General features: G+C 34.6%; 3 protein-coding genes across 3 annotated transcripts; 1 reads left to right on the top strand and 2 right to left on the bottom strand.

Annotated features, from left to right (window-relative positions):
• Nucleotides 1-798: 798 nt before the first annotated feature.
• LOC135231364 (olfactory receptor 6C70-like) lies at nucleotides 799-1,447 on the bottom strand. The gene has a single exon (XM_064285234.1). It carries the CDS (start codon nucleotides 1,429-1,431, stop codon nucleotides 799-801), a length of 633 nt encoding a protein of 210 aa, XP_064141304.1. The 5' UTR covers nucleotides 1,432-1,447.
• A 6,244-nt stretch (nucleotides 1,448-7,691) lies between these two features.
• Nucleotides 7,692-8,632, bottom strand: LOC135231304 (olfactory receptor 6C76-like). Its single transcript, XM_064285138.1, is given in 2 exon segments — nucleotides 7,692-8,545; nucleotides 8,548-8,632. Coding segments are annotated over 2 exon segments (939 nt in total).
• A 10,992-nt stretch (nucleotides 8,633-19,624) lies between these two features.
• On the top strand, nucleotides 19,625-20,754 carry LOC100662443 (olfactory receptor 6C74-like). Its single transcript, XM_003405525.3, has one exon. It carries the CDS (start codon nucleotides 19,792-19,794, stop codon nucleotides 20,752-20,754), a length of 963 nt encoding a protein of 320 aa, XP_003405573.3. The 5' UTR covers nucleotides 19,625-19,791.
• The last annotated feature ends 5,666 nt before the right edge of the window (nucleotides 20,755-26,420 follow it).

Here is a 26,420-nt window from a genome sequence, read left to right as displayed (position 1 = left end):
ATGTGCAAGAGATTAAACTTGCTTTATGTGTTCTTAAAAAAAACTATGTGTTAAATCAATTACTAGTATATTAGATCACATATTATTTTTTCTGCAGTTATGTGAATTTTCCCACTCTAAATGCTTAAAATCACATAAAGGAAACATATGATTCACTTCAAAGGAAATCATGCCTCCTTATTATGTAGACAATTAGTATTTTTTAAAAAATCACTTATAAAATAATTCTCTATATTTTTGAAGATTACCCCCTATTGGAATATTTTAAGTATGTTTTATGATGACAAAATTAAATTCATCTAATAATTTTCAAAAACATGGTCTTTAAATAAAACAAGAAACATTATCTATTAAACAAGTCCAACACTCCAAGGATTTATATTCTATAATACGATCAAACCTCCCATTAATTTTATCCTAAAATGAGGATACAATTTTGCAATTTTATACAGTTTTTTTTCTATTTTGTATTTCTAATATGTAAGGCTTTCATCTTGAATAACAGAAAGTTAAATTCATAATAGATAGAATGGAAATGATTCTAAAATCAGGTAACCTAAAGTAATCCAAAAAATTAAATAGAATTTCGTGAACCAGAAGAATTAAACTATTTCTTGTTCAATGTTTCTGTAATGTCTTCTCAGTAATTATTTCAGTAGATAGCCTTATTTGTCTGAAGTGGGAATACATTTTTGAATGTAGCCCTGAAGGCTTGTTTTACTTGCTGGTTCCTCAAAGTATAAATGACTGGGTTCAACAATGGGGCAACTGAAGTACTGAGCACACCTACTTCTTTGCTTAAAGTAACTCATTTGCTGATGGTTTTATGTAGATGAATGTACAACAGCCATAAGTGATGGAGACAACAATCATGTGTGAAGAGCAAGTGGAAAAGGCTTTTTTCTTTTGCTGAGCTGAAGGGAATTTTAGAATTGTCTTGATAATGTAAGAGTAAGAAATGATTACTAATAACAAGGTGACAATGAGTGACATCAGAGCTGTTAAAAGACCAATCAATTCTAGTAAATGTGTGTCTAAGCAAGAAAGTTGCAGGACAGGAGAAATGTCACAAATGAAATGGTCAATGATATTGGAAGCACAGAAATCCAGATTAAGACCCAAAGTGAGTGGAGGGAAAATGACCAAGAAGGCAGTTACCCAAGAGCTGAGTACAAGCTGGTGACAAAGTCTGCTGCTCACGATGGATGTATAATGCAAGGGTTTGCAGATGGCAACGTAGCGGTCATAGGACACAGCAGCCAGAAGGAAAAACTCTGTAACCCCAGAAAAGATATAAAAAAACATCTGAAATGCACAACCGTTATAGGAAATGGTCTTTTCCTTGCTTAGAATGGTGATTAGAAATCTGGGGATGCAAGCAGTTGTGAATGATATTTCCAGGAAAGAGAAATTACGAAGGAAGAAATACATTGGGGTCTTGAGATGGGAAGCCAGCAGAGTGAGGGCAATGATGGTTAAGTTTCCTATCATGCTCAACAAGTAACTGAGAAATAGAAATAAGAAAATGACAGTCTGTAACTGAAAATTATCTGTCAGTCCCAGTAGAATAAGCCCTACCTTCCTTGTATGATTCTTCATTTCTTTTTTACGCTTTCAATCAAATTCCAGGAAAAAAAAATTACAAAAATCAGAAATTATATGAGTAGTTTTATCTCCAGAAAAAGGTATATTAAAGGACTCATATTCATAAACATGACCATTTACAATGAAATACTCCATGGAATTTGAAGATATGATCCAAAGCAGAACAACAGAAACTGTTAACTTAGAGTTGAAATGTACTATAGAATTTAAAAGCAAAGATGTCACTTTGAGGACTGACCCAAGCCATGGTATTTTCAATGGTTTCATATGCATACAAAAGCCGGACAATGAATAAGGCAAACTGACAAATAACTGATGCCTTTGAAATATGGTGTTGGAGAAGAATATTGCCAGAAGAACAAAAAAATCTATCTTGAAAGAAGTACAGCTGGATTGCTCCTTAGGAGCAAGGATGCTAAGACTTCATTTGACAACCCTGGACATGTCCTGAAGAGGGACCAGTCCCTGAAATGGGACATCAGTCTTGGTAAAGTAGAAGGTGAGTGAAAAAGAGGAAGACTCTTAATGAGACAGATTGACACAGTGGCTGCAAAAATGAGCTCAAACAGCAAGATTGTGAGGATGGCACCGAACCAGGCAGTGTTTCATTCTGTTGTACATAGGGTCTCTATGAGTCAGACCGGCTCAATGGCACATAACTACAACAACATAGAAGTTAGCTCAGTTTTGGAAATTGACCTACAAAACCTGTTTTAGTTGATGTTTTTTCTAACAAGTTGGATGTCAAATGTACCTAATTCAAAATTTGTTCAGATGGTAGATAAATAAAATTATTCAGGTTTCGGAGATAATTTATTCATTTTTAACTATTAATTTTACCAAAATAAAACATAGCCAGTTTGATAAATTAAGACCCACAATTAAATCCTGTAACTCAGATTTCTAGCCTACTCCACATATCTTATGTCTTGTGAAGATAGAAATGGCAAAACAGGAGTGTAATACCACAAGAAAGTATTAGTTGAATTTGGATTGAAAAAAAAAAGTATTTACCAAGCAAATATAGACATATTGACAAAAAAAAAAAAAAACTATTCATGATTTAGATATTCTACTAGCACCACCACAGGTAACCAAGACCACAAGAACACAAGAGAGAATACAGAAAATATATTGTATCTCTTCACAATGTGTGCCCAGTTACAGGCACCTGAAGTCTGTACCTACTCGCCAGTTGCAGTTTCATGAGCGTGAAAAGTCACTGTTTTCTTATCACATTCCTGTACTGTCATGTCCCAGGGGTACAGTAGTTAAGAGCTATGGCTGCTAACCAAAGTATGTTTTAGTTTTCCATCTACAAAAAGGAAGTAAATTGTTCTGACCCAGTCGTAGGGATTAAATGAGATGTGTATGACATTTATCAATGTCTTCGTAGTTACTACTTAATAACTCTTAAAGAAAATGGTACATATAAAAGCTATAAAAATGTAGTCAAAGCTTCTGTTGTTCCGCTATGTGACATTTTCCCAGAAATTTTTACCTGCGAGATTACTGGGAGAGAGGCATTCCTACTTACCATTTTCTGTTCTCTTTGCACATATAAGATATACAGCTTTTTGTCTTGTCTTATAAAGGTGGATGTTAACCTTCACTAAGTATAAAATTCATTTTGTACAAAACTAAATACATAAAGTACATCTGGTAATTGTTAAAACACATCAAATAATTTTTTTTCTGAATCTTGTACAAAAACAGCTCCATGATTTCCTGATAATGATTATATTACAAATGTTTAAGATATTTAGACAAGAGTGCAAAATATCATGCAGTCCTATGAATCACAAAATATTCCTGCTATAATAAACCAAACTGTTGCATGAAACTATTGAAATTAACAGTTTTTATTTTCTTACATTTATATATTTTATAATAATTGTGTGGTTTAAATCATAAAAACATAATGTGTATAACTGAGATTACTTGTATAAAGCACATACACTTACCTTCAAAGGACACACTTTTGTGGTAAACATGGCTGAATTAGTGTGACATTTCTAATGACTCCTTTAATTTGTTTAAACTTAAAGGATTTGGGATCTTTTGAAAGCCTACGCATAATCTTCTACCTTTATTACATTTTTAACTTATATCCAATATATGGATAACCCCAAAAAATAAAAAATAATTCCAAGAACTCCTTTCTGATGCTTACAAGAGGAATATATAAACCTATTCCTACATATCTAACAAAATTTCTCTAAGAATCTGAGATTCTTTGGTACCCTAACTATTGTCATTTAAAGGAGTATTATTCTGATATTTGAAATTAAAATGTATGCATATTTAAAAATATATATTTAATTGCATGTAGTTGAAATGGAGACAAATGAAATGCATTCCCAAGCTCACTGGGCAAGATGATATGATTTTGCAGAGGTAATATTATTTAAGATGGCCAATATTTTATCTTCTCTATTTACAATAGGCTCAGGGGAGTTGATTGAATGAATAAATAAAAGAAAACCAAGGAAACTGATGTTCTCAAGACACTGAGTTCTAGACATTATTCCAAAATAGCACATAATAAAGAACAAAATATTTAGGTGAGAAAAAAACCAAAAGACGAAACCCTTTGCTGTCGAGTCAATTCTGACTCATAGCGAGGCTAGCGGCCTGAAATCAGAGCAGAAGATATAGGATTTATATCTTCATAACTTCCTGTTCACAAGGAGAAGGAACTCAATAATGCAATAATACCCATACGATAGGAGTTGATACTTTCTGAGTATCAACAGACTACACTGGCAATTAATAACAGCAGAGTGCTGTGAACAAGTGGATTTTTCTCGAATCTCGGGGAAAATTTTAAGAATTCATGTGATGTTCTACGTTGGGGTTGCAGGCTCCATTATATCACATCATAAAAGATATTAGAATTGTCTTTAAGGCTTTACATAGCTCCACTGACCGAAAACATAGGAAACTTTATCATAATCAGAATCACTACCATGTATTCATCCAGTAATTCTCTTTTAGATGCTTATTATGTGTTGGGCTCAACCTTAGGTTCTGGGAATACGGGATGATAAAGACAGCTGTTTACATAGTTTTCCCAGCTTATGGATGAGTGTTAAAAGGCTGCATCATTTGTGAAATCTCGACTCTCTTTCCCTTTTCCAATGCAAACAATTTCCCCACACATGTCATCCTGTTACTCGCAACTTTGATCTGAGAAGACATCTGTTATATTCCCTTAACAGTAGTTATTTTGAGACATATTTAAACCAAAAAAAAAGAGTTGCTATTACATTCAAGAGATCTATTAGACTCTGAATAGTTCAGATTAAATGGAAATTGGGATTATTTAATGTTCACAAGATTCTAGACACTCCCTGAAAAAAGGTGTTAAGATTATGTTTAGTGTTACTTTGTGAGATATAAAGTTTAAAACAAAGTGGAAACACAAACTTATTCAGGGTATATGATTAACAATATAGAGAGTATATTAAAGAAACTGCTAACCATAACAACTATTTTAAATTCAATATATATCAACTTAAATTATCAATGACCAAAGTCAAGAATTTCCATAATATGTCTACAAACTCTCAGGTTTAAATAAAAATATTGTTCTAATAGTATTTATATGATGGCTATACCTAGGCCAAAGTATTAAATTATAAGCTTATGAAATGTTTTACTAATGAAATACAAGTGGAAATATTGATTTAACATCTATTTAAAATATAATTTAATTGTATTTATAAATTATAATTAAAAAAGAAAAAAATTTGAGGTATAGGGTGATTAATTTTAGTCAACAACTTAATACAGCCCTTTGCCCTGAAATTTCCAGTATGTTTTTTGTGGGTACACTGCGTCCCATTTCAAGAAGCATATATATTCTTACAGAATAGAGAGCTCAGAAATAAGCCCATATGCATATGGTTTATTGATTACTGACACAAGTGCAAAGGAATATCTCTGTATAATTTAGGTCTTTAATTTCCGCCAGCGCTGTTTGCAGATTTTAGTGTAAAGATCTTGATCAAATTCATCAGATATGTACCTAAGCATTTCATATTTTTATGCTACCTTTGCATTTTAAACTCCAATTACTGATTGGCTGAGTTTTGTATACTGATCTTGTGCTTTTGCAAACTCGTGAAAAGCATTTATTATTTCTGGTAGCATTTTAAAAATATTCTATAGGATTTTCTTGATATAAACTTTTTTTTTATTTTAGAATAGTTTAAGAATTCAGAAAAAATTGTGATGGCAACATAGAAAATCTCCATATACTCCACATACAGCTTCCTCTAGTCTTAACATTTATAATAATATAGTACATATGTTGCAATCAATGGTAATACATTATTATCAACTAAAACCCATACTTTATTCAGATTTTCTTAGATTTTACTTAATGTCCTTTTACTCTTCCAGGACCCCTTTCAAGATTCTACATTACATTGAGTCATCATGTCTCCTTAGGCTTCTTTTTGACTACAACAGTTTCTCAAACTTTCCTTGTTTGTGATGACCTTGACAGTTTTGAGGACTACAATCAAGCGTTGTAGGATGTTCCTCATCTGGGACTTGTCTGATGCTTTTCTCATGACTAGACTTGTTATGGGTTTTTGGGTGGACGATTGCAAGAGCAAATTTTCATTTTCATTACATAACATCTATGGCAAATACTATTAGCATGGCTTATCAATGCTGATGCTGACTTTCATTGCCTGGCTAAGGTAGTGTGTTTCATGTTTTGCACGGTAAAATTACTCTTTTTTTTTTACCCCTTCTTTCCATACTGTATTCTTTGGAAGGAAGTTAATATACATAACCCACACTTACGGCCAGAGGACAGAATACCTATATAAGTTATTTAGAATACTTCTGCCTAGGAGATTTGCTTATTCTTCCCCACTTACAAATTTTTTGTAAAGCCATTCAAAAATTTACTTGTTATTCTTCCATTATTTGTAGCATACCGGTGATAGTCCAGTTGCATTGCTGATGTTGCTAATTTGTGTTTTCTCTGTATCTGCCCTGATCAGTCTGACCAGAAGTTTATCAATTTTAATGATCTTCTTTAGGAGCCAAATTTTGGTTTTATTAATATTTTCTTATTTATTCTTCTGTTTTCTATTTCATTGAGTTCCACACTGTTATAGAGAAACAACTTTCACAAAGTCTCTATAACAAAGAGATTTTTATTATGACATATCAGAAAACAGAATAGGATTGGCTGCATGTGCTTAGGCTGGCCCTGGGAAAAAGTTTAGGGTTTAAATCAGTGTACCAGAAATTTTGAGAACTTTCTAAAATATAAAAATCATATGGGTTTCAATTGCCATAATAATAAAACAAGAGGAAACTTCATTTTGGGATACCAAACTCAAGCCAGGCTTTTTTCAAGGGAGCTTCCAATGAACTCCATGCTCAGGATTGGTAAATTCAAGACCTGAATAGAATAAAGACCACTAACCAGTTGTAGTTCATTAAACTTGCTTCGTGATGAGTACACTGGGGTTTGATGGAAGTATCAAAGCCACACTTGAAGTAACTTTGGGATTTACCCTAAAAAAGTATTAAGCCAGATACTTTACAGTCTTAAAGGGTGCAATTCACAATGATGATACAACACCTATTCACCTCATAGTATATGTAAACATATAAAGCAAATATTATAGAGATATAAGGATAAATAGAGGCACAACAAAGATAGGAGACTACCCCACAGAAGAACTTATGCTAATACTCCTCCCTTATGCACCAAGAAAATAAATAAATAAAAGTTTTCAGGATTGTTTGATGATAACTTTTATTTAGATTTGCTTGTGGTCCAGAGGAATAATTTTTCAATGATTGTTTACAAATAAATTCTGGCATCCTTCCTAAATGTCATCCTCATGTATAGGACAAAAAATCACTCCCATGCAGAAAATTTTCAGGGCATGTAAAAGTAAAATGATAGCTGAGCCAGTGAAATAAAACTTAGATACATGGAGAACAAAACCTGAAAGAAAGGGAAGTTGAATTCAGTAATGGATGAGAAACAGAACAATGTTAATATTGCATTAGGCATAAAGTTCAATCTAAAGTTGAGGCTTTGAATTTCCTCATGATTGACATTTATTTAAGAAGCATCCTTCGAGTAAGTTCTTAAAGGCCTGTTTTACCTGTTGGTTCCTTAGAGAGTAAATGAAAGGATTCAGCATTGGGGCAACGGAGGTATTGAGCACAGCTATGCCCTTGGTAAAAGCCACCCCTTCTTTTGCTGAGGTTTTGACATACATAAAAATGCAACTTCCATAAGAAATGGAGACAACAATCATGTGTGAGGAACAAGTAGAAAAGGCCTTTTTTCTTTGCTCAGCAGAGGGGATTCTCAGAATTGTCCTAAGGATTAAAGCATAGGAAAGAATCATGAATGTTAAGGTGACCACGAGAGTGACCACTGCCAGGAGAAACCCCTCGAGCTCTAGAAATGCTGTGTCCGTGCAGGCAATCAGCAGCATAGGAGAGGAGTCACAGGTAAAGTGGTCAATGATGTTGGAGTCGCAGAAATCCAGTTGAAGTCCCGAGATTACAGGTGGAAAGATAATAAGAAATCCAGCCAGCCAAGAGCTTATCAGTAGCTGGATGCAGACTCTGCTGTTCATTATTGTTGTGTAATACAATGGCTTACAGATGGCCACATAATGATCATACGACATAACTGTCAAAAGGAAAAATTCTGTTGAATCAAGGAGTATGAGGAAAAACACCTGGGCCATGCAAGAATTATAGGAGATGGTCATGTCCCCTGTTATAATGCTAACCAGAAATCTAGGAATACAAACTGTTGTGAATGAGATTTCTAGGAAAGAAAAATTCCTAAGGAAGAAATACATTGGAGTTTTGAGGTGGGAATCTATCAGAGTAAGGGTGATAATTGTCAGGTTTCCAGTTATACTCAGTATATATGTAAAAAAAGAAAAAGAAAAATTAAAATGTTTAGCTCTGTGTCATTTGTTAATCCCAGGAGAATGAATTCATTCACAGATGACTGATTTTTCATTTTTTGTTGTTGACTTCTGTTAGGTCTATAAATGAATACAGGAAACAATAATTGAGTGAGCTCAGTGTTGTCTTTTAATCACATCTGTTCAGTAAAAAACATATAAGACCTATAACAAGATAATAAATTAACACTGAGTTTTAAGGAATTCTGAAAAAATTCATGAACCAGAATGAAGAGAATCTATGTCTTCTTTATAGATCACTAGACATGTAATCTTTTGTGAGTTATTGTTAGGTCTAATATACACATGTATATAAGAATAATAAATATGCTTATCAAAGGGGATTCACTAACTTTTAAAAATTTAATTATACGTGTGGGAAACTAGGTGGAAAACTATAAAATGTAAAATATTGGTATCATTGTTATTAAAATACTTTTACCAATGACTCCATGTTCTAATTACTTCTTTGAAAATAATTTGAAACTTTGATTTAAAATTTTTTTCTACTTTTTTGTTAAATTGTTAAATGCCAATTTATATTCAGAATTAATAACTTAACAAAACAATAAGGACTTTTAAAAGTAATATTTGTGTTATTCTAAACAAACCCAGAATTCAAAGTTTTTTTTCTTTCTCAAAAAGCTATTAATTTTTCACTTTTTTAGAAGAGATTCTGACAGTCAAAGTTAAATGAACTAAGTTCTGCCCTGATTAAAAAATAAAAAAAAATTAATGAGAAATGGGGAATGTACTTAACAATTATGTAATCCCATGGGGTAGTGATTTGACTGACCAAACTGAAATGTTCTGTTAATTTACTGAAATTGAGAGTTGAGAGTGATGCTTTACATCTAGAGCACTTCATAGGCTTCCCAACTTGTTACTGACTGGTTTTCTTACACAATAACACACATAAGATATGCAGGTGGAATATGACAAGATAATCCTGGTTACAAGCAGTGAGATAGGGAATAATGTGGGAATACAGTACGGCACACTGTACCATACATCCAATAGAAAACCTGATCCTGGAGAGGGAGACACCCAGACAGAAAGATGACATAGCCCCAGTAGCCAGTAGAAGATACTATGTCCAGACCAGAAGCCGAGTATCCAAGAGGTTTTGTAACTTGACATCCAGGAAAGGGTTGGTAACGTGGTGAAAACCTGATTGTCCCAAATCAGTGGTAAAAGCTCTGGGGGCAGTCAAACAAGTAGTCCATCCACCTTAAGTAAAAGGCTGAAACTCAGGTAGGCTTGCCAAGCTTTCCACTGAGTCACAATGTTTTTGGTACTAATTTGTTGTTTAGGAATAAAGCTGGACGTACTTGTAAAGAAACAGGGCAGATGTAAAATGGACCCTTGCCCTAAGTTTGCAACTAGTTGCAGAGCAAGAATTCAGAATGAAAAATACAGCTTTCGTGGAATGTGAGTAAGATTAAAAAAAAAAAAAAGTTAAATGTTAGAACCTTGTTACCAGGCTCAGGAAAATAGTTATGATTGAGCAAGCAAATAGAGGTGAAAGACTTATGTACTTTGCTGATTTATTAAGTGAAATATTTTACTGAATATAGAATACAGGGCTCAATCCATGAATGAGAACAAAGAAACAATAACTATGGAGAAAAGGTGAGTGGCATGGCCTGTGAATGAGAACTGGTGAGAAATAAAAAACCTGGAAATGTAAAGAACTAGCCTAAGTTGCACAATCTAACACTAGACATTACCTATCTCTTCTTTCCCCAAAAATAGAAAAATCCTAAAGCATGGATATTCAAAAAAACTACCTAATATAATATTTTACTTGGCTCTAAGTAACTCATGTGCAAGAAAGATGGGTTTTGAAATGTTCCTTCTTTCTTTACCTTCCAAATAAAGATGATTTTCTAAATATTCTTTTCAACACAAACAGAATGGTTTTACCCATTTTTCTCAAAAAAGCCACAGGGGATTCTTGCAATAAAACAGAACTGAAATGTCCCTGGAGAGAGATAATGCTGATGAGTGCACCCTTAAGTTGAACAATTTTAATTAGTAATCTTGGAAACTGATATTTTTAAACATTATACTTCAGAGAATTGTATAATTTTAAAAAATGAGGTAATAACAGACTTAGATTATTTTGAATTTCATATAGTCAATATCATTTTAACTAGAAAAATCATTCTAGATCATTTAATTGCATGAAAACATGACATAGCAGTAAATAACGGGGTAGAGGGACACAAGTATAGAAAAGGGGTTACTCAAATATCTTGTTAATAAAATATGTTGAATGACTATTCTAGGCAACCCCCACGCGTCTGTCAGTTTGTCATACTTTGGAGGCTTGGGTGTTGCTGTGATGCTGAAAGCTAAGCCACCAGTATTCAAATACAAGCAGGGTCACCCATGGCAGATAGGTTTCAGTTGACCTTCCTAAGACAGACTAGGAAGAAGGACCCAGTGCTTCATTTCTGAAAAGAATTGGCCAGTGAAAACCTTATGAATAGCATCGGAACATTGTCTGACATAGTGCCAGGAGATGAACCCCTCAGATTGGAAAGCACTCAAAATGTGACTTGGGAAGAGCTGCCTCCTTGAAGTAGAGTCAACCTTAATGACACAGATGGAGTAAAGCATTCTGAACCTTCATTAGCTGATGAGGCATGACTCAAAATGAGAAGAAATAGCTGCAAATACCCACTAAAAATAGGAAGTTGGAATGTATGAAGTATGAATCCAGAAAAACTGGAAATAGTTAAAAATGAAATGGAATACCTAAACATCAATATCCTAGGTGATAGTGAGCTGAAATGGACTGGTGTTGGCCATTTCTGAATTGGACAATCACATGGCTGACTATGCCAAAAATGACAAATTGAAGAAGGATGACATTGCATTCATTGTCAAAAAGAACATTTCAAGATCTATCCTGAAGTACAGGGCTGTCAATGATAGGATAATATCCATATGCCTACAAGGAAGACCAGTTAATATGACTATTACTCAAATTTAAGCACCAATCACTAAGGCCAAAGATGAAGAAACTGAAGATTGTTACCAAATTTCGCAGTCTGAAATTGATCTAACATGCAATCAGGATGCATTGGTATTTACTGGTGATTGGAATGCAAAGGTCGGAAACAAAAAAGAAGGATTGATAGTTGGAAAATATGGCCTTGGTGATGGAAATGATGCCTGAGATCACATGACAGGATTTTGCAAGACCAATGACTTCTTCATTGCAATAGCCTTTTTCAACAACATAAATTGTGACGTGGACCTCACTGGATAGAATGCAGGAATCAAATTGACTACAGCCGTGGTAAGAAACAACGGAAATCTCAATGACTTTAGTCAGAACAAGGCCAGGGGCCAACTGTGAAACAGACCATAAATTGCTCATATGCAAGTTCAACTTGAATCCGAAAAAAATTAAAACAATTCCACCAAAGCCAAAGTACAACCTTGAGTACATCCCACCTGTATTTAGAGACCATCTCAAGAGTAGATTTGACCCACTAAACACTAATGACCAAAGACCAGACAAGTTGTGGAATGATATCAAAGACATCATACATGAAGAAACAAGAGGTCGTTAAAAAGTCAGGAAAGAAAGAGAAGTCCAAGATAGATGTCAGAAGAGACTCTGAAACTTGTTCTTAAACATCAGAGCTAAAACAAATGGAAGAAATGATGAAGTAAAAGAGCCGAACAGAAGATTTCAAAGGGTGGCTCGAGAAGGCTAAGTATTATTATGACATGTGTAGAGACTGGAGTTAGAAAGCCAAAAGGGAAGAACACACTCAGCATTTCTCAAGCTGAAAGAACTGAAGAAAAAATTCAAGCCTCGAGTTGCAATAGTGAAGGATTCCATGGGCAAAATACTGAACGACGCAGGAAGCATCAAAAGAAGATAGAAAGATTAGACAGAGTTACTGTACCAAAAAGAATTGGTGGACATTCAGTGATTTCAGGAGGTGCTGTATGGTCAATAACCGATGGTAATGAAGGAAGAAGTCCAAGCTACACTGAAGACACTGGCAACAAACTAGGTTCCAGGAAATGATGGAATACCAATTGAGATGTCTCAACAGACAGATGCAGTGCTGAAAGTGCTCACTTATCTATGCCAAGAAATTTGAAGACAGCTACCTGGCCAAACAACTGGAAGAGATCCATATTTATGCCTATTCCAAAGAAAGGTGATCCAACCAAATGCAGAAATTATCGAACAATATCATTAATATCACACACAAGTAAAATTTTGCCGATGATCATTGAAAAGCAGTTGTAGCACTACATCGACAGAAAACTGCCAGAAGTTCAGGCCGGATTCAGAAGAGGATGTGGAACAAGGAATATCATTGCCGATGTCAGATGGATCCTGGCTGAAGCAGAGAATACCAAAAAGATGTTTACTTGTGTTCTATTGACTATGTCTGCAAAGGTGTTCAACAGTGTGGATCATAAGAAATTATGAATGACATTGAGAAAAGCGGGAATCCTAGAATACTTAATTGTGTTCATGAGGAATCTGTGCACAGATGAAGAGGCAATCCTTTGAACAGAACAAGGCGATATTGATTTAAAGTCAGGAAACGTGTGTGTCAAGGTTTAATCCTTTCATTATACATATTCAATCTATTTGCTGAGCAAATAATCCAAGAAGCTGGACTATATGAAGAAGAATGGGGCATTAGGATTAGGGGAAGACTCATTAACAACCTGTGCTATGCAGATGACACAACCTTGCTTGCTGAAAGTGAAAAGAACTTGAAGCACTTACTGATAAACATCAAAGACTACAACCTTCAGTATGGATTACACCTCAATATAAAGAAAATAAAAATCCTCATAACTGGACCAATAAGCAATATCATGATAAACAGGCAGAAGATTAAAGTTCTCAAGGATTTCATTTTACCTTGATCCACAATCAACCCCTACGGAAATAAAAAAGAGTCAAGAAATCAAACGAGGCATTGCATTTAGCAAATCTGCTGCAAAAGACCTCTTTAAGGTGCTGAAAAGCAAAGATGTCTTCTTAAAACCATGGCGTTTTCAATTGCCTCATGTGTATGCAAAAGCCGGACTGTGAATAAGGAAGACCAAAGAAGAACTGATGCCTTTGAATTGCAGTGTTGGCAAAGAATATTGAACATACCATGGACTACCAAAAGAAGGAACAAATTTGTCTTGGAAGAAGTACAGTCAGAATGTTCCCTAGAAGCAAGGATGGTGACACTTTGTCTGAAGTACTTTGGACTTGGTATCAGGAGGGACAAGCCCTTGGAGAAGGACGTCATGCTTGGTAAGGTAAGGGTCAGTGAAAGAAAGGAAGGCCTTCAAGGAAATGGATGGACACAGTGGCTGCAACAATGGGCTCAAACATAGCAAAGGATGTCAGGATGGTGCAGGACTGGGCAGCATTTAGCTCTGTTTAACATAGGGTCCGAACCGACTTTATAGCATCTAATAAAAACACGTTTATTTTTCTCCTTAGAATTATGTCCCTTGTATTTTCCTGGACTTGTCAGAGTAATTCTATGGGGTTTGTGATTAGGTGATTTGGGCCGATTCTTATATCAAAAGAACTTTCTTCTGTTGGTGCTGTGAAAAACAGTATTTTTTTTAATCAAAAAATACATTTTGTTTTTATTTTTTCCTGATGTTTTGTAAATGTTGTGTTTCCGTATTTCACCCACTTGTCTTTCCCTTTAACTACCCAGTTTCCAGGGAAATTTCCTTTTACAAGATGTGTCAGACAGACTTTAAGTTATTTTCATGATCTCCAAACTTGGAGTTCATGCTCATGTATAATATCCAACCCATTAGTGTGGGCAGAACCCAGGACTTTCTTTTAAAAATACAATAGGGAAAGATGATGTCATATCACCCTTGTGATTTTGTTATGTTGTGTAAAACTCTTGCTCTCAAACTTGCTCTAGAGCCTCTCTGCCCATTGCTGGCTTTGAAGAAGAAAGCTGCCATGAATTCTACAGCCATAAGGAAAACGATTCTGCCAACAACCTGAGTAAACTTGGAAGTGGACCCATCCCCAGTCAAGCCTCCAGATGATGATGCAGCCTTCCTGAAAGCTTGATTGCAATTCTGCAGAACACCCAACTAAACAGTACCTAGGCTGCTAATTGACAGAAGCTGTGACATAATAAATGAGACAAAGTCTGTGCTGCTTTACGTAACATAGAAAACTAGTGTACAAGACACCTCTCTCTGCCTGAAAAGTGATTTTTTTTTTAAAGAAAGCTAGTTAAGCTCCTGTAAGTTTTTCAATCCTTCCTTTGTGGCTTCCTAGTAATTGGTAATCTGATGTACCAAATCCATTACTTTTCCATTTAATGAAAGCATTGTTCCCAAACTTGATAGAAGTTTTTTTTTCTTTTTTTGTCCTTCGTAGGTGACCCATCCTTGACCTTATCAATTTTTATTTATTTATTTATTTATTGTTCTGTGTGACATATAAGACTCTCCACTTTGGAGAATTGCTATATGAGTTACTGATGTGCACTTGGAAATGAATTGCCTAGTCTTCTAATTATGCTGATGGTCCCTGGGCCATGCAAAATGCCTTTATTTGGCTGGTAACCAAAAGGTTGGCAGTTCAAACCCATCCAACAGCACCAGAAGAAAAGGTCTAGAGATTTTCTCCCATAAAGATGATAGCCAAGAAAACCCTATGGAGCAGTTCTATTCTATAATACATGATATCACCATGCACAAAACAATAACAACAACAACAGTTATGCTGAAGGCTTGAGCTATGTGAAATCTTACTTGCTCTTCTAGGCAATCTGTTGCTTTTAGATTTGTGGAAACACTTGAGTTTATGGCACCCCAATTTTCATAATGGAGCCTAGGGAATTGAAAAAGGGGCACCATGGCAAAATTAGCAAACAGGAGAAACTTTTTTTATTTTTTTGTCTGATACATGAGTGACCAAGAGCCCTGGTGATGCAGGGTTTAAGTATTTGGCTGCTAACCAGAAGGTAGATGGTTCGAACCCACAAGCAGCTCCATGGAAGAAAGATGTGGCAGTCAGATTCCATGAGATTACAGGTTTGGAAATATTATGTGGCAGTTCTACTCTGTCCTATAGGATCTCTATGAGTCAGAATTGACTCAGTAGCAATGGGATTTTTTTTTTTTTAATTAACTTTTATTAAGCTTCAAGTGAACGATTACAAATCAAATCAGTCTGTCACATGTAAGTTTACATACATCTTACTCCCTTCTCCTGCTTGCTCTCCCCTTATTGAGTCAGCTCTTTCAGTCTCTCGTTTCGTGACAATTTTGCCAGCTTCCCTCTCTCTCTATCTTCCCACCCCCGCCTCCCTCCAGTCAAGAGTTGCCAACACACTCTCAAGTGTCCACCTGATTTAATTAGCTCACTCTTCATCAGCATCTCTCTCCCGCCCCCGCTGACCCGTCCCTTTCATGTCTGATGAGTTGTCTTCGGGGATGGTTCCTGTCCTGTGCCAACAGAAGGTCTGGGGAGCATTGCCGCCGGGATTCCTCTAGTCGCAGTCAGACCATTAAGTATGGTCTTTTTATGAGAATTTGGGGTCTGCATCCCACTGATCTCCTGCTCCCTCAGGAGTTCTCTGTTGTGCTCCCTGTCAGGGCAGTCATCGATTGTGGCCGGGCACCAACTAGTTCTTCTGGTCTCAGGATGATATAAGTCTCTGGTTCATGTGGGCCTTTCTGTCTCTTGGGTTCTTAGTTGTCGTGTGACCTTGGTGTTCTTCATTTTCCTTTGCTCCAGGTGGGTTGAGACCGGGATTTGTTTTTTATACCTGACAGTCCACAGTGGCAAATGACTTTATAGAGGGATTTGACTTCAAGCTTATTTCACCATTTTCATAATTAACCATATCATGGCTCTCAGCTCTCTCTATTCTTCATTGCTTGTACATGTATGTTTTCTTTAAAAACAAGATTTACTGATTTATTTATTTTTCCTTCTTATCCAGCCTTCTTCTGAACTGTCTGCTCTGCTTCCTAAAACCATTTCAAAAACACCTCTAGAAACAGAGGCAACATTCTTTGATATATTTCCTCCTCAGTTCCACAACTTTGCATGGCGTAGTAGATTTATTTTCCTAAAAATTGTTTTATTCCATATTACTCGTAGTAACATTGTTTCCCTTACCAAACTCTAACAAGTATGCCTTCTCCTCTGTTTTCAAAGGCCATTGTGAAGATGATATATTACTCTATAAAAGAGAAATATTTTTCTTGCAAGATTGTTTTATACTTCAGACATTTTCTAAAATATAATTAATTCTCCCCAAAAATGAACTCTCTCTCTTTCTTTCTCTCATATATATATATATATATATATATATATATGTAATATTACTTGAATCCACAATCAACATCCATAGAAGCAGCAGTCAAGAAATCAAACAACATACTACATTGGGCAAATCTACTGCCAAATACCTCTTTAAAGTGTTAAAAACCAAAGGTGTGCCTTAAAGGACTAAGATGCACCTGACCCAAGCCATGGTGTTTTCAATCACCTCATTTGCATTGGAGCTGGGCAATGAATGAGAAAGACCTAAGAAGAATTGATGCCTTTAAATTAAGGTGTTGGAGAAGAATATTGAATATACCATGGATTGCGAAAATGACAAACAGATCTGTCTTGGAAGAAGACACAAGGATTGTGATTGCCAGACTTTATCTCACATACTTGGGACACGTTATCAGGGGGGATGGGTCCCTGGAGAAGGACATAGTGCTTAGTAAAGTTGAAGGTCTGCAAAGAAAGAGGAAAACCTCCAAGAGATGGATTGACACAGTGACTGCAACAATGGGTATCAAACAGCAATGATTGTGGGGATAGTGCAGGACCAGGAAGTATTTTGTTCTCCTTACATAGGGTTACTGAGTCAGAATTAACTCTATAGCCCCTAACCACAACAACGACATATACATACATACATATCTATGTCTATCTATACCTATATATAATACATATATATCTTAATAATTACTGGTATCCCCCTCTGTAGCAAATCCCTTCACATTCTTCTGTTTTAAACCAAGTTGTTTTTTCATCATTTTTTACACAGTTTGACTATTAATAAAGAGTAAATATGAAAGATTTATCTTTTTTTGCAATTTTGCATTATAATGAATGTAAAAATAACTGTCATGGTTTAGATGACTTATGGAAAGACTATAGATACCTTTTTTTCCTCTGAAGAGATTTCATTAAATGTATTTTATGATTAAGTACTTTTAAAAAGTCAGTTATGCCACTGTTTTCCTGCTGTCAAATTACTTTAAAATAAATAATTTAAACGAGAGTTTGTGTGGAAAGGGTAGGAAATTAGTATGTTTGGACTCAAAAGCATATTTGATGATCCAACTGGAGAATATACAACGAATTGGAGGTTATGGACAACGTTGTCATTAGGCACTGGCCCACATTACTATCTTGATTTTCTTGCTGAAAAGGAGATCAAGAGATCTGCAGTTTTTTTTTTTTTTCCTCTTTGGAGCAATCTAAGCTCACGTATTTTGAAAAACTCACCGTTATTTATAATGCCTTTCAATCCCCACTCTAGGAATTAGAGTCCATTTTAACATAAATGTTTCAAGTTTCCAGTAGATCCTATAATTAGACTCTTAATTAACATTTTTATTTTTTATTTTGTCTTTAGAGTTAATGATGAAGATAGTTAATTAGCATCTTCTCCAAAGAATCCCCAGAGCTCTACACTGGCTCTGAGTAAATATCCTCTTTGTTATTAAAAAACAGAGATAAATCTATAGTAATGCAGAGGCGAAACAATTTTTCCTCAAGACAGAATCAGAAACTAGTCAATGACTAGAATTCTTATTTAAAAATCTACTGTTCTGATTCTGGATAAATAACTTAGATGCTCAGATTTTAAGTTAGCCAATTAGTCTGAAGTCAGACATTTATTTTTATTTGTAAGGAAATTAGAAAAACACACGCTTGAAAGTGTAACCATGTCTGTGCTGATTGAATAGAGAGATGAGGAGATCCACCAATATTTCTATTTTGTTTTTAAATGTGCCTGCTTTTTCATGTACAGAAGACATCCACTGTGAGTGAAGAAGCAAAGTAGAAATATGGGTTAGAAAGAAATATTTTACAGCCACAATCATTCCTATTACATTTTAGAGTAATGACACAAAAGAAAAATGTCACAGTGTATCAGCAAACCAAACCCTTGAGGAATCCATGGAAAGCAGGTATTTTCAATATGTTGTTGTTTTGTGTACAAAGTACTTACCATAGAATCCATTCTGTTCTAAATATGTGACCATAATTAAACAACTACATTTTGAATTAGAAACAAAGATTATTTGTGTAACACATGATTAAAACTTCAATGTACTTATCTGACAGGGGATCTGAATTAGTTTAGTGCAATAGCACTATAGCAATAATTCTCAATGTACTTATTACAAATTTGACTGGTGCATACGCCTTTCTATTTAGTAAAAGCTTTATAGAAAATAGTATTTCTTACGCTGATAAAACTGAAGTTGAAGTTTAGCTTACATTGATAAAGCTATTCATGAAGTTGAAACAACTGAATAATTGAGTAAAAATAATTCAATTATACTAAAATTCATAAACGTTCATTCAATGGAAAGTTCTTATTGGTAGTGTCCCAAGGAACCCAAATGTTAACCAGAAATGGATCATCAAAACATAATCATTTTTGAAAGAATAACTACAAAAATCTACGCCTGATTATCTGTTTAAAACATAAAAGTGTAGAGCAAATATATCTTACTGGAAGAGACTGAGTAGAAGATTGTTTTAACAATAGATAAAATCGACATAGAAAAAAAAAAACCCTAAAATAAATACATTTTCCTGTGGATTCAGTAATATTGCAGGAGTTACTTCTCAGGATCTTAGACAAAACTTTAAACAAGAGAAATTTTACAGATGCTTATAGCAATTAAAAAAAAAAAAATCCATCCATCTGCAACATAAAGGAGATCTGAACAGAGAATTATAAAATGAGCCTCCAGAGAAGGAGATGGAATAAGAAGAATCAATCCTGGGTTCTGGCTGGTTCATGAAATGGCTCAAATCACAGGAATAAAAGAGCGTATGCATATTGAGTTCCTTGATTCTTCATACTGGTTTTAAATCTATACTCAGTTATGCCATTTTACAAGGAATTAATTTTGTACTTTTTTCACAGATTCGATGGAATTCAGAAGGAATTTAACCATGAAAAACCTTACAATGGTGACAACATTTATTCTTATGGGACTAACAGATGACCCAAACTGGCAAATTGTAATTTTCCTTTTTCTGTTTCTAACATATTTACTGAGTATCACTGGAAATCTGACCATTATCCTGCTCACTCTTCTGGACTCCCACCTCAAAACACCCATGTATTTCTTCCTTCGGAATTTTTCATTCTTAGAAATCTCATTGACGACTGTCTGTATCCCTAGATGCTTATTCAGCATAACGACTATGGATAAAACGATTTCCTATAATGCATGTGTGACACAATTATTTTTTGCCATCTTCTTGGGTGCATCAGAATTTTTCCTGTTGACTACCATGTCCTATGACCGCTATGTGGCCATCTGCAAACCCCTTCACTATGCAACAATCATGAGCAACAGAGTCTGCACCCAGCTGGTTGTTACCTCCTGGTCGACTGGGTTGTTAGCAATCTCTCCCAGGCTTATCATGAGTCTGGGTTTGGAGTTCTGTGATGCCAACATTATTGACCACTTTTTCTGTGACTATTCTCCTCTCCTGAAACTCTCCTGCACAGACACACGGGTCATAGAATTGTTAAGTTTTATTTTAGCCATTGCCACACTCCTGATAACTTTGGCTCTGGTGATACTCTCCTATACATATATCATAAGAACGACTCTGAAGATCCCGTCTGCCCAGCAGAGGAAGAAAGCTTTTTCCACCTGTTCCTCCCACATGATTGTTGTCTCTCTCTTTTATGGCAGCTGCATTTTTACGTATATTAAGCCTTCTGCAGAGGAAAGGGTAGCTTTCAACAAGGGGGTAGCAATACTCACCATTTCAATTGTACCTGTCTTAAATCCTTTTATATATACCCTAAGAAACAAACAGGTGAAACAAGCCCTGAAAGATATAATTAAAAAACTTATCCTTATTGCCTTAAGATAATATCTTTGGCTTTTGTAAAAGCTTTTTTTGTTTGTTTAAATATCTTTCGATATAGAAAGTTTATTAAAATTACAGCCCATATTGATTACCCTTTTAATACATACCCTTATTTTTATATTCTGATAGTGGTTGAAGTCACCCACAAATAGGCACTGTGTGTTCAATCTACTCCTCACTTTTTACATTTGATGGTGTAAGCTGTATCCACGATGTTCTCTTAGGTATTGCTGTATCACTTTCTTCTTTTAACTTAATTCTCTGATTTTGTTCACCCTCCAAATATTCCACTATGAGTTCATTTTGGAAGGCAAATACCTCCATATTTTTCTGAAATGTAGACTATTTGTTAACTGTTAAAACTGTTACCTATTAGTTTATTTGATTTTATAACTCTCTAGAATATATTTTTATTCTTATACCACAAAATGTCAATATTTATTAAAAATAAATGATTTTTCCAGAAACATAATAATGGACCTAAGTTATATTGTTGTTCAGGCTTAATGATGCCTGATCATAAAAAAATAAAAATACTCCCAATCTCTATGCTAATGTAAAAAAAAAAAAGTAAATCAAAAAGGGCTTTTCAATTAAGAAATACTGCTTTGGAACAGAAGCTAATTTAAGTAAGCGCTAGATCTGAAATTTGTATATTTTAAAATTCAGATTCTATGCAAGTAACAACTGGGCACTGCTGCCTTTTTTATGTGAATGTAGGTGCATCGTTTAATCTGGCAAAATTTGAGATAAATAGCAACTACCCTGAATAGTTACAAAGCCATCCTTGGCAGCAGAGAAGATTGGCTATGCATAATTCTAGCAGATGCAAATAAAACCTATGCTTGTGATTTTCAAAACAAATATTTTAACCAATGCAAAACTGTTTTACATGTTGCAACATGCCATACATTCCCTCACTGGAGTGTCTTTACACATGCTCTTCTCTCTCCCTGAAATTTCTTTGCTTTCTAACACTTTTAAAGAGGTCTTTTCCTGCAGACTTGCCCAATGCAATACATCCTTTTGTTTCTTGACCGCTTCTTCCATGGACGTTGATTGTTGATACAAGTAAAAGGAAATCACTGACAACTTCAACACTTTCTCCATTTATCATGAATATATGAGTTTCAACACATCATTCGCAAAGCAAGTGTGTTATCTGGTAGAGTGGTGTTAAATCATGTTCGTGAAATAAATAAATGGCAACTCTCGAATTATGGTATCTTTATGTATATATTTCAGTATTTGTTTTTTATCACTCTTTAATATATTTCATCGTAAGTGTTATTGCCAGTTTTTATGTTTATGGTTCATGCAGACAGTAAGGCATTTTCTCTATTTACAAAGTACTACTTTTTATATTTTAATTGAGATCATAGATTGCTTTAATTAACTTTTCAATTCAGTCTGATAACATTTACCTTAATTGTTATGTTTCATTATTATAACACATCATTAATCTGCTGCAAAAGACCTCTTTAAAGTGTTAAAATGCAAAGATGCCACTTTAAGGACTAAAATGTACCTGACCCAAGCCATGGTGTTTTCAATTGCCTCATTTTCATATGAAAGCTGGGCAGTGAATAACAAAGACCTGAGAAGAATCCATCCCTTTGAATTATGGTGTTGGAGAAAATATTGAAAACACCATGGATTGCCAAAAGAAGAAAAAATCCTTCTTGGAAGAAGTACAACCAGAATGCTCCTTAGAAGCGAGGTTGCCAAGACTTCATCTCACATACTTTGGATATGTTATCAGAAGGGATCAGTCCCTGGAGAAGGACATCATGTTTCGTAAAGCAGTGGGTCACAAAAAAGAGAAAGATCCTCAACAAGGTGGACTGACACTGGTTGCAACAATGGACTCGGGAATAAAAACAATCATAAGGATGACACAGGACAGGGCAGTGTTTCATTCTGTTCACACAGCGTTGCTATGAGTGAGAACCGACTCTACAGCATCTAACAACATATATCATAGTTTAACATGATTCCTAAATATCTTTAATTTATACATCTATCTATGGACTGCTTTACCGATCATCTATCTATCTAAATTTGTAACAATATCTTGCTTTAAAAAATCATTCTTTCAGGTAGTTATCTGTGTTTTCTCTCTAATTCCATCCCTTATTTTCTCTTCTGGAGTAAAACTTGTCTTCCATATTTTGAACTCTGCATTATTTGTTTTCCACAACTATTCTCTTTTCATTCTGAAAACCATTCTTCTGAATTTTGATAGAACTTCTTGTGTCTGTCTTCCTAATCACAGATTCGGGGTCCTGCATCGTTAGATTTACAGGTATTTATGAATTTGACTTGTAATTCTATTTTAGTGTATTTACGTACAGAGCTTTTTTATATCATTAATCTTTCTTTTCTTTTTTTATAAAATTGTTTTCTTTTCGGTATGAGATTGTTCTACGTGACTTTAAATTTCTCTTTTAATAAACTGTTTTGGTGGTAAATATGTATGTAACAAAACAGTGGCCATTTCAGCATTCTGTACATGTACAATTCAGTGACATTACTTAAGTTTATCTTGTTCAACCATCACCAGTATCCATTGCCAATTTTTTCTATCACCCTTAACCAAAGCTCAGTGCTCTTACTATTTTTACGGTATTGAACTTACTAAGTAATTTCTTAAACCTTTTTCGGGATTTGGGATTTTTCAGAAATAGCTTTTTCTTTTCTTTTATCTTCATTTTTCTATTCTGTTCTTTTTCTTCCTTTTTTTGAGTATGCTTATTTTTATTTTGTATATATGTTCCATCTTCTCAATTTTCATAGGATTTACATCCATTTTTCTTCATATTGTTTTACTATTCTTTTTTGTGACAGCCAAGTTTTTAAAGGTATACACTTTTAAGGCAGAGTTTTGTATACATCTTCCATTACTACATTTGTATGTGTGCGTGTGTGGGTGTGTGTGACACATTCTACTATCCCCATTGCCTGGGCTTGATTCCCTTAATTAAAGGACTCAATGAAAATTTAGAATTATCTACAAGGTATATACCCAACATTTTCCCTGAGGTACTCTTGTATGTGTACGTTATATGTATCAAAAATCAATAAATAACCACAACATGCACTTTCATTACATTTCCTTTTAAGAATGTGGCTATATTGATCTATTGGAGATACATCATCAGGTATGAAAATGTCTGTCTGACTATATAACATATCAGAACTTATAAGGATAGAAAAATGTCTGTCAATCTACTTGTAAAAAAATTAATAAATTAAAAAAAAAGAAAAACTCTGCCTCTGCTTTAAGGAACAAAGAATAGGGAAGATTTCAACTGTCTTTCTGTTATTTTGGGATGGACTCAATTTCTGAAGGTGACTCAGCACTTTGTTGCTGTGGATAATTGTCATTTTCTGCTTCTTTGTTTAGATTTGATTATTTTCTAATTACAAATACACTTTTAGTTAGTGTAGACTATTTCAAAACCATTGCATTAGATTCACTGCAATCTTTAATTTTTGTTTCATAGTTCTGAGTGTTTGTATCCTATCCACGTGTATTCTATAATTACAGAGATAGAGACTTCAGAGGATAGTATTAGTTAGGCCCCTTTTCAAATCTAAACAGCTCCAGCTTCTTCTAAATAACTACAGCAAATAACACTACTCCATCTTTGCATATTTCAAAGGCTACTGAAATATTTTGTCCCATGCCAGCCTCATTCCTGCTCTTTTCTTCAATCTGGGTATGCTTAACATCACTGACACCACTTTGCTGTTGAATTTTAGGAGAGGAAATAATCTACGATGTATAATTTGTCATCTTTAACTGAAGGTTCCTAAGTTACTATTTCTGCAGACAATTTCTCTCATATTTAAGCAGGAATTTAATAAAACAAACTGCATGTCAAAGGCATGATGTGATTTCTAGATAGTTTTCTTGCTACCATGCACACACTAAACACTCAAGCCTATATTTCTCCTGCATGTATGAGATTACAGAGGCCCTGTTCAAGCAGGGAAATGACAGAAATGGAAATAATGCACTGCCTGTTTTACAAGGTAGTCCCAATGATATTAGTGATTACTCACTGAAGATTAATTTAAAGACAAGCAGAAACAATATTGGAAGATATATATATGTTTTCTTGAGTTAATTCTATAAAGTACAGGCAGACATATGCCAGTTTTGTCACTGAAGGATCAAGCAAAATAATATCATGGAAATCCCAAAAGTCATTTCCAATCATTTCTTGTGTTTTATAACCCAATTTAATGATAAAGTCATTACAATTTAAAACTCTTCTTTCCTGGGGAAACTCTGGTGACTTAGGGTTTAAGAGTTCAGCTTCTAACTAAATGGTTGGCACTTCAAATTCACCAGGTGCTCCTTGGAAACCCTATGGGGAGTTCTACTCTATCCTATAGGGTCACTATGAGTTGGAATTGACTCAACAGCAATGGGTTTGGTGCTTTTCTTTCCTGGAATTTCTAGCCTTATTTAAAAATAACTGATTCCTTACTGCCACTCACTACAAATACTAGTCCTTGACAGTTGTCTTAGTTGTCTAGTGCTGGTACAACAGAAATACCACAAGTGGATGTCTTTAACAAACAGACATTTATTCTTTCATAGTCTAGGAGGCTAACCCAAACCACCCACTGCCGTCAAGTCAATTCCGAGGCTAGAACTCCAAATTCAGGGCTTCAGCTCTAGGGTATGGCTTTCTCTCTCTCTCTCTGTCTCTCTCCTGATTCTGGAAGAAGGTCTTTGTTACCAATCTTCCCCTGTTCTAGGAGCTTCTAAGCACAGGGACTCCAGTTCCAAAAGAAATGTTCCACTTCCAGGGTTTCTTTCTTGGTGGTCTGTAGTCCCTCTGTCTCTGCTCACTTCTCTCTTTTATATCTCAAAAGAGATTGACTCAAGACATTACCTGATCCTGTAGATTGTGTCCTGCCTCATTAACATAACTGCCTCTAATCCTGCTTTATTAACATCATAGAGGTTAGGATTTACAACACCTAGGATAAAAATATCAGATCATAAAAAAAAAAAATTACAATCACACAATACTGGGAATCATGGCCTAGCCAAGTTGACACACATTTTGGGGGGACACATTTCAACTTATAACAACACTTGATAAAATGTCAATAAAAATACAGCACAAGATGAGAATAAATTTGTGGTGCATAATCATAAGGGATACTGTAAAATTAATAATTGTAGTTCATTCTTAAAGAAAGCTAAAACAAATCAGTTACAAATGTATATAATGAAATATTTGTTCAGTGAAAGTCATCTAACTTTGTGTTGGCATTAAATTGAATGATGTATTTATTCATTCAACAAATATTTATTAAACATTATGACAGTGGTTGATTCTGGAAATACAGTGTTGAACAAAAGCATAAAAAATGCTGTATAAATAAAAATAAAAGAAATATATTATGCCCTTGTTTTTGTTTTAAGCAAGCACTTGATATGATTGAAATGCCTATTTCTTATTTTAATATTATAATTATGTTAAATGAGATCTAAATTATGCAGTGCAAAATGTATCCTTTTTAATTGTACTATTTATTTTATTAAACACATATGCCTGTGTAACCACAAGTAGAAATGATCTGATAATTAATAACTGATTGGTAATAAATAAATACATTCATAAAACAGTGCAATCAGATATATG

The sequence above is a fragment of the Loxodonta africana genome, chromosome 4 (genome assembly GCF_030014295.1).
Source record: "Loxodonta africana isolate mLoxAfr1 chromosome 4, mLoxAfr1.hap2, whole genome shotgun sequence".
Taxonomy (NCBI): Eukaryota; Metazoa; Chordata; class Mammalia; order Proboscidea; family Elephantidae; genus Loxodonta; species Loxodonta africana.
The sequence above is the reverse complement of the archived record's forward strand: the minus strand, read 5'-3'. Positions and strand labels throughout refer to the sequence as shown.

Excerpts from the sequence above, each read along its gene's own strand:
- LOC135231364 (XM_064285234.1), bottom strand. The coding sequence starts at position 1,431 with ATGTATTTCTTCCTTCGTAATTTCTCTTTCCTGGAAATATCATTCACA.
- LOC100662443 (XM_003405525.3), top strand. The coding sequence starts at position 19,792 with ATGGAATTCAGAAGGAATTTAACCATGAAAAACCTTACAATGGTGACA.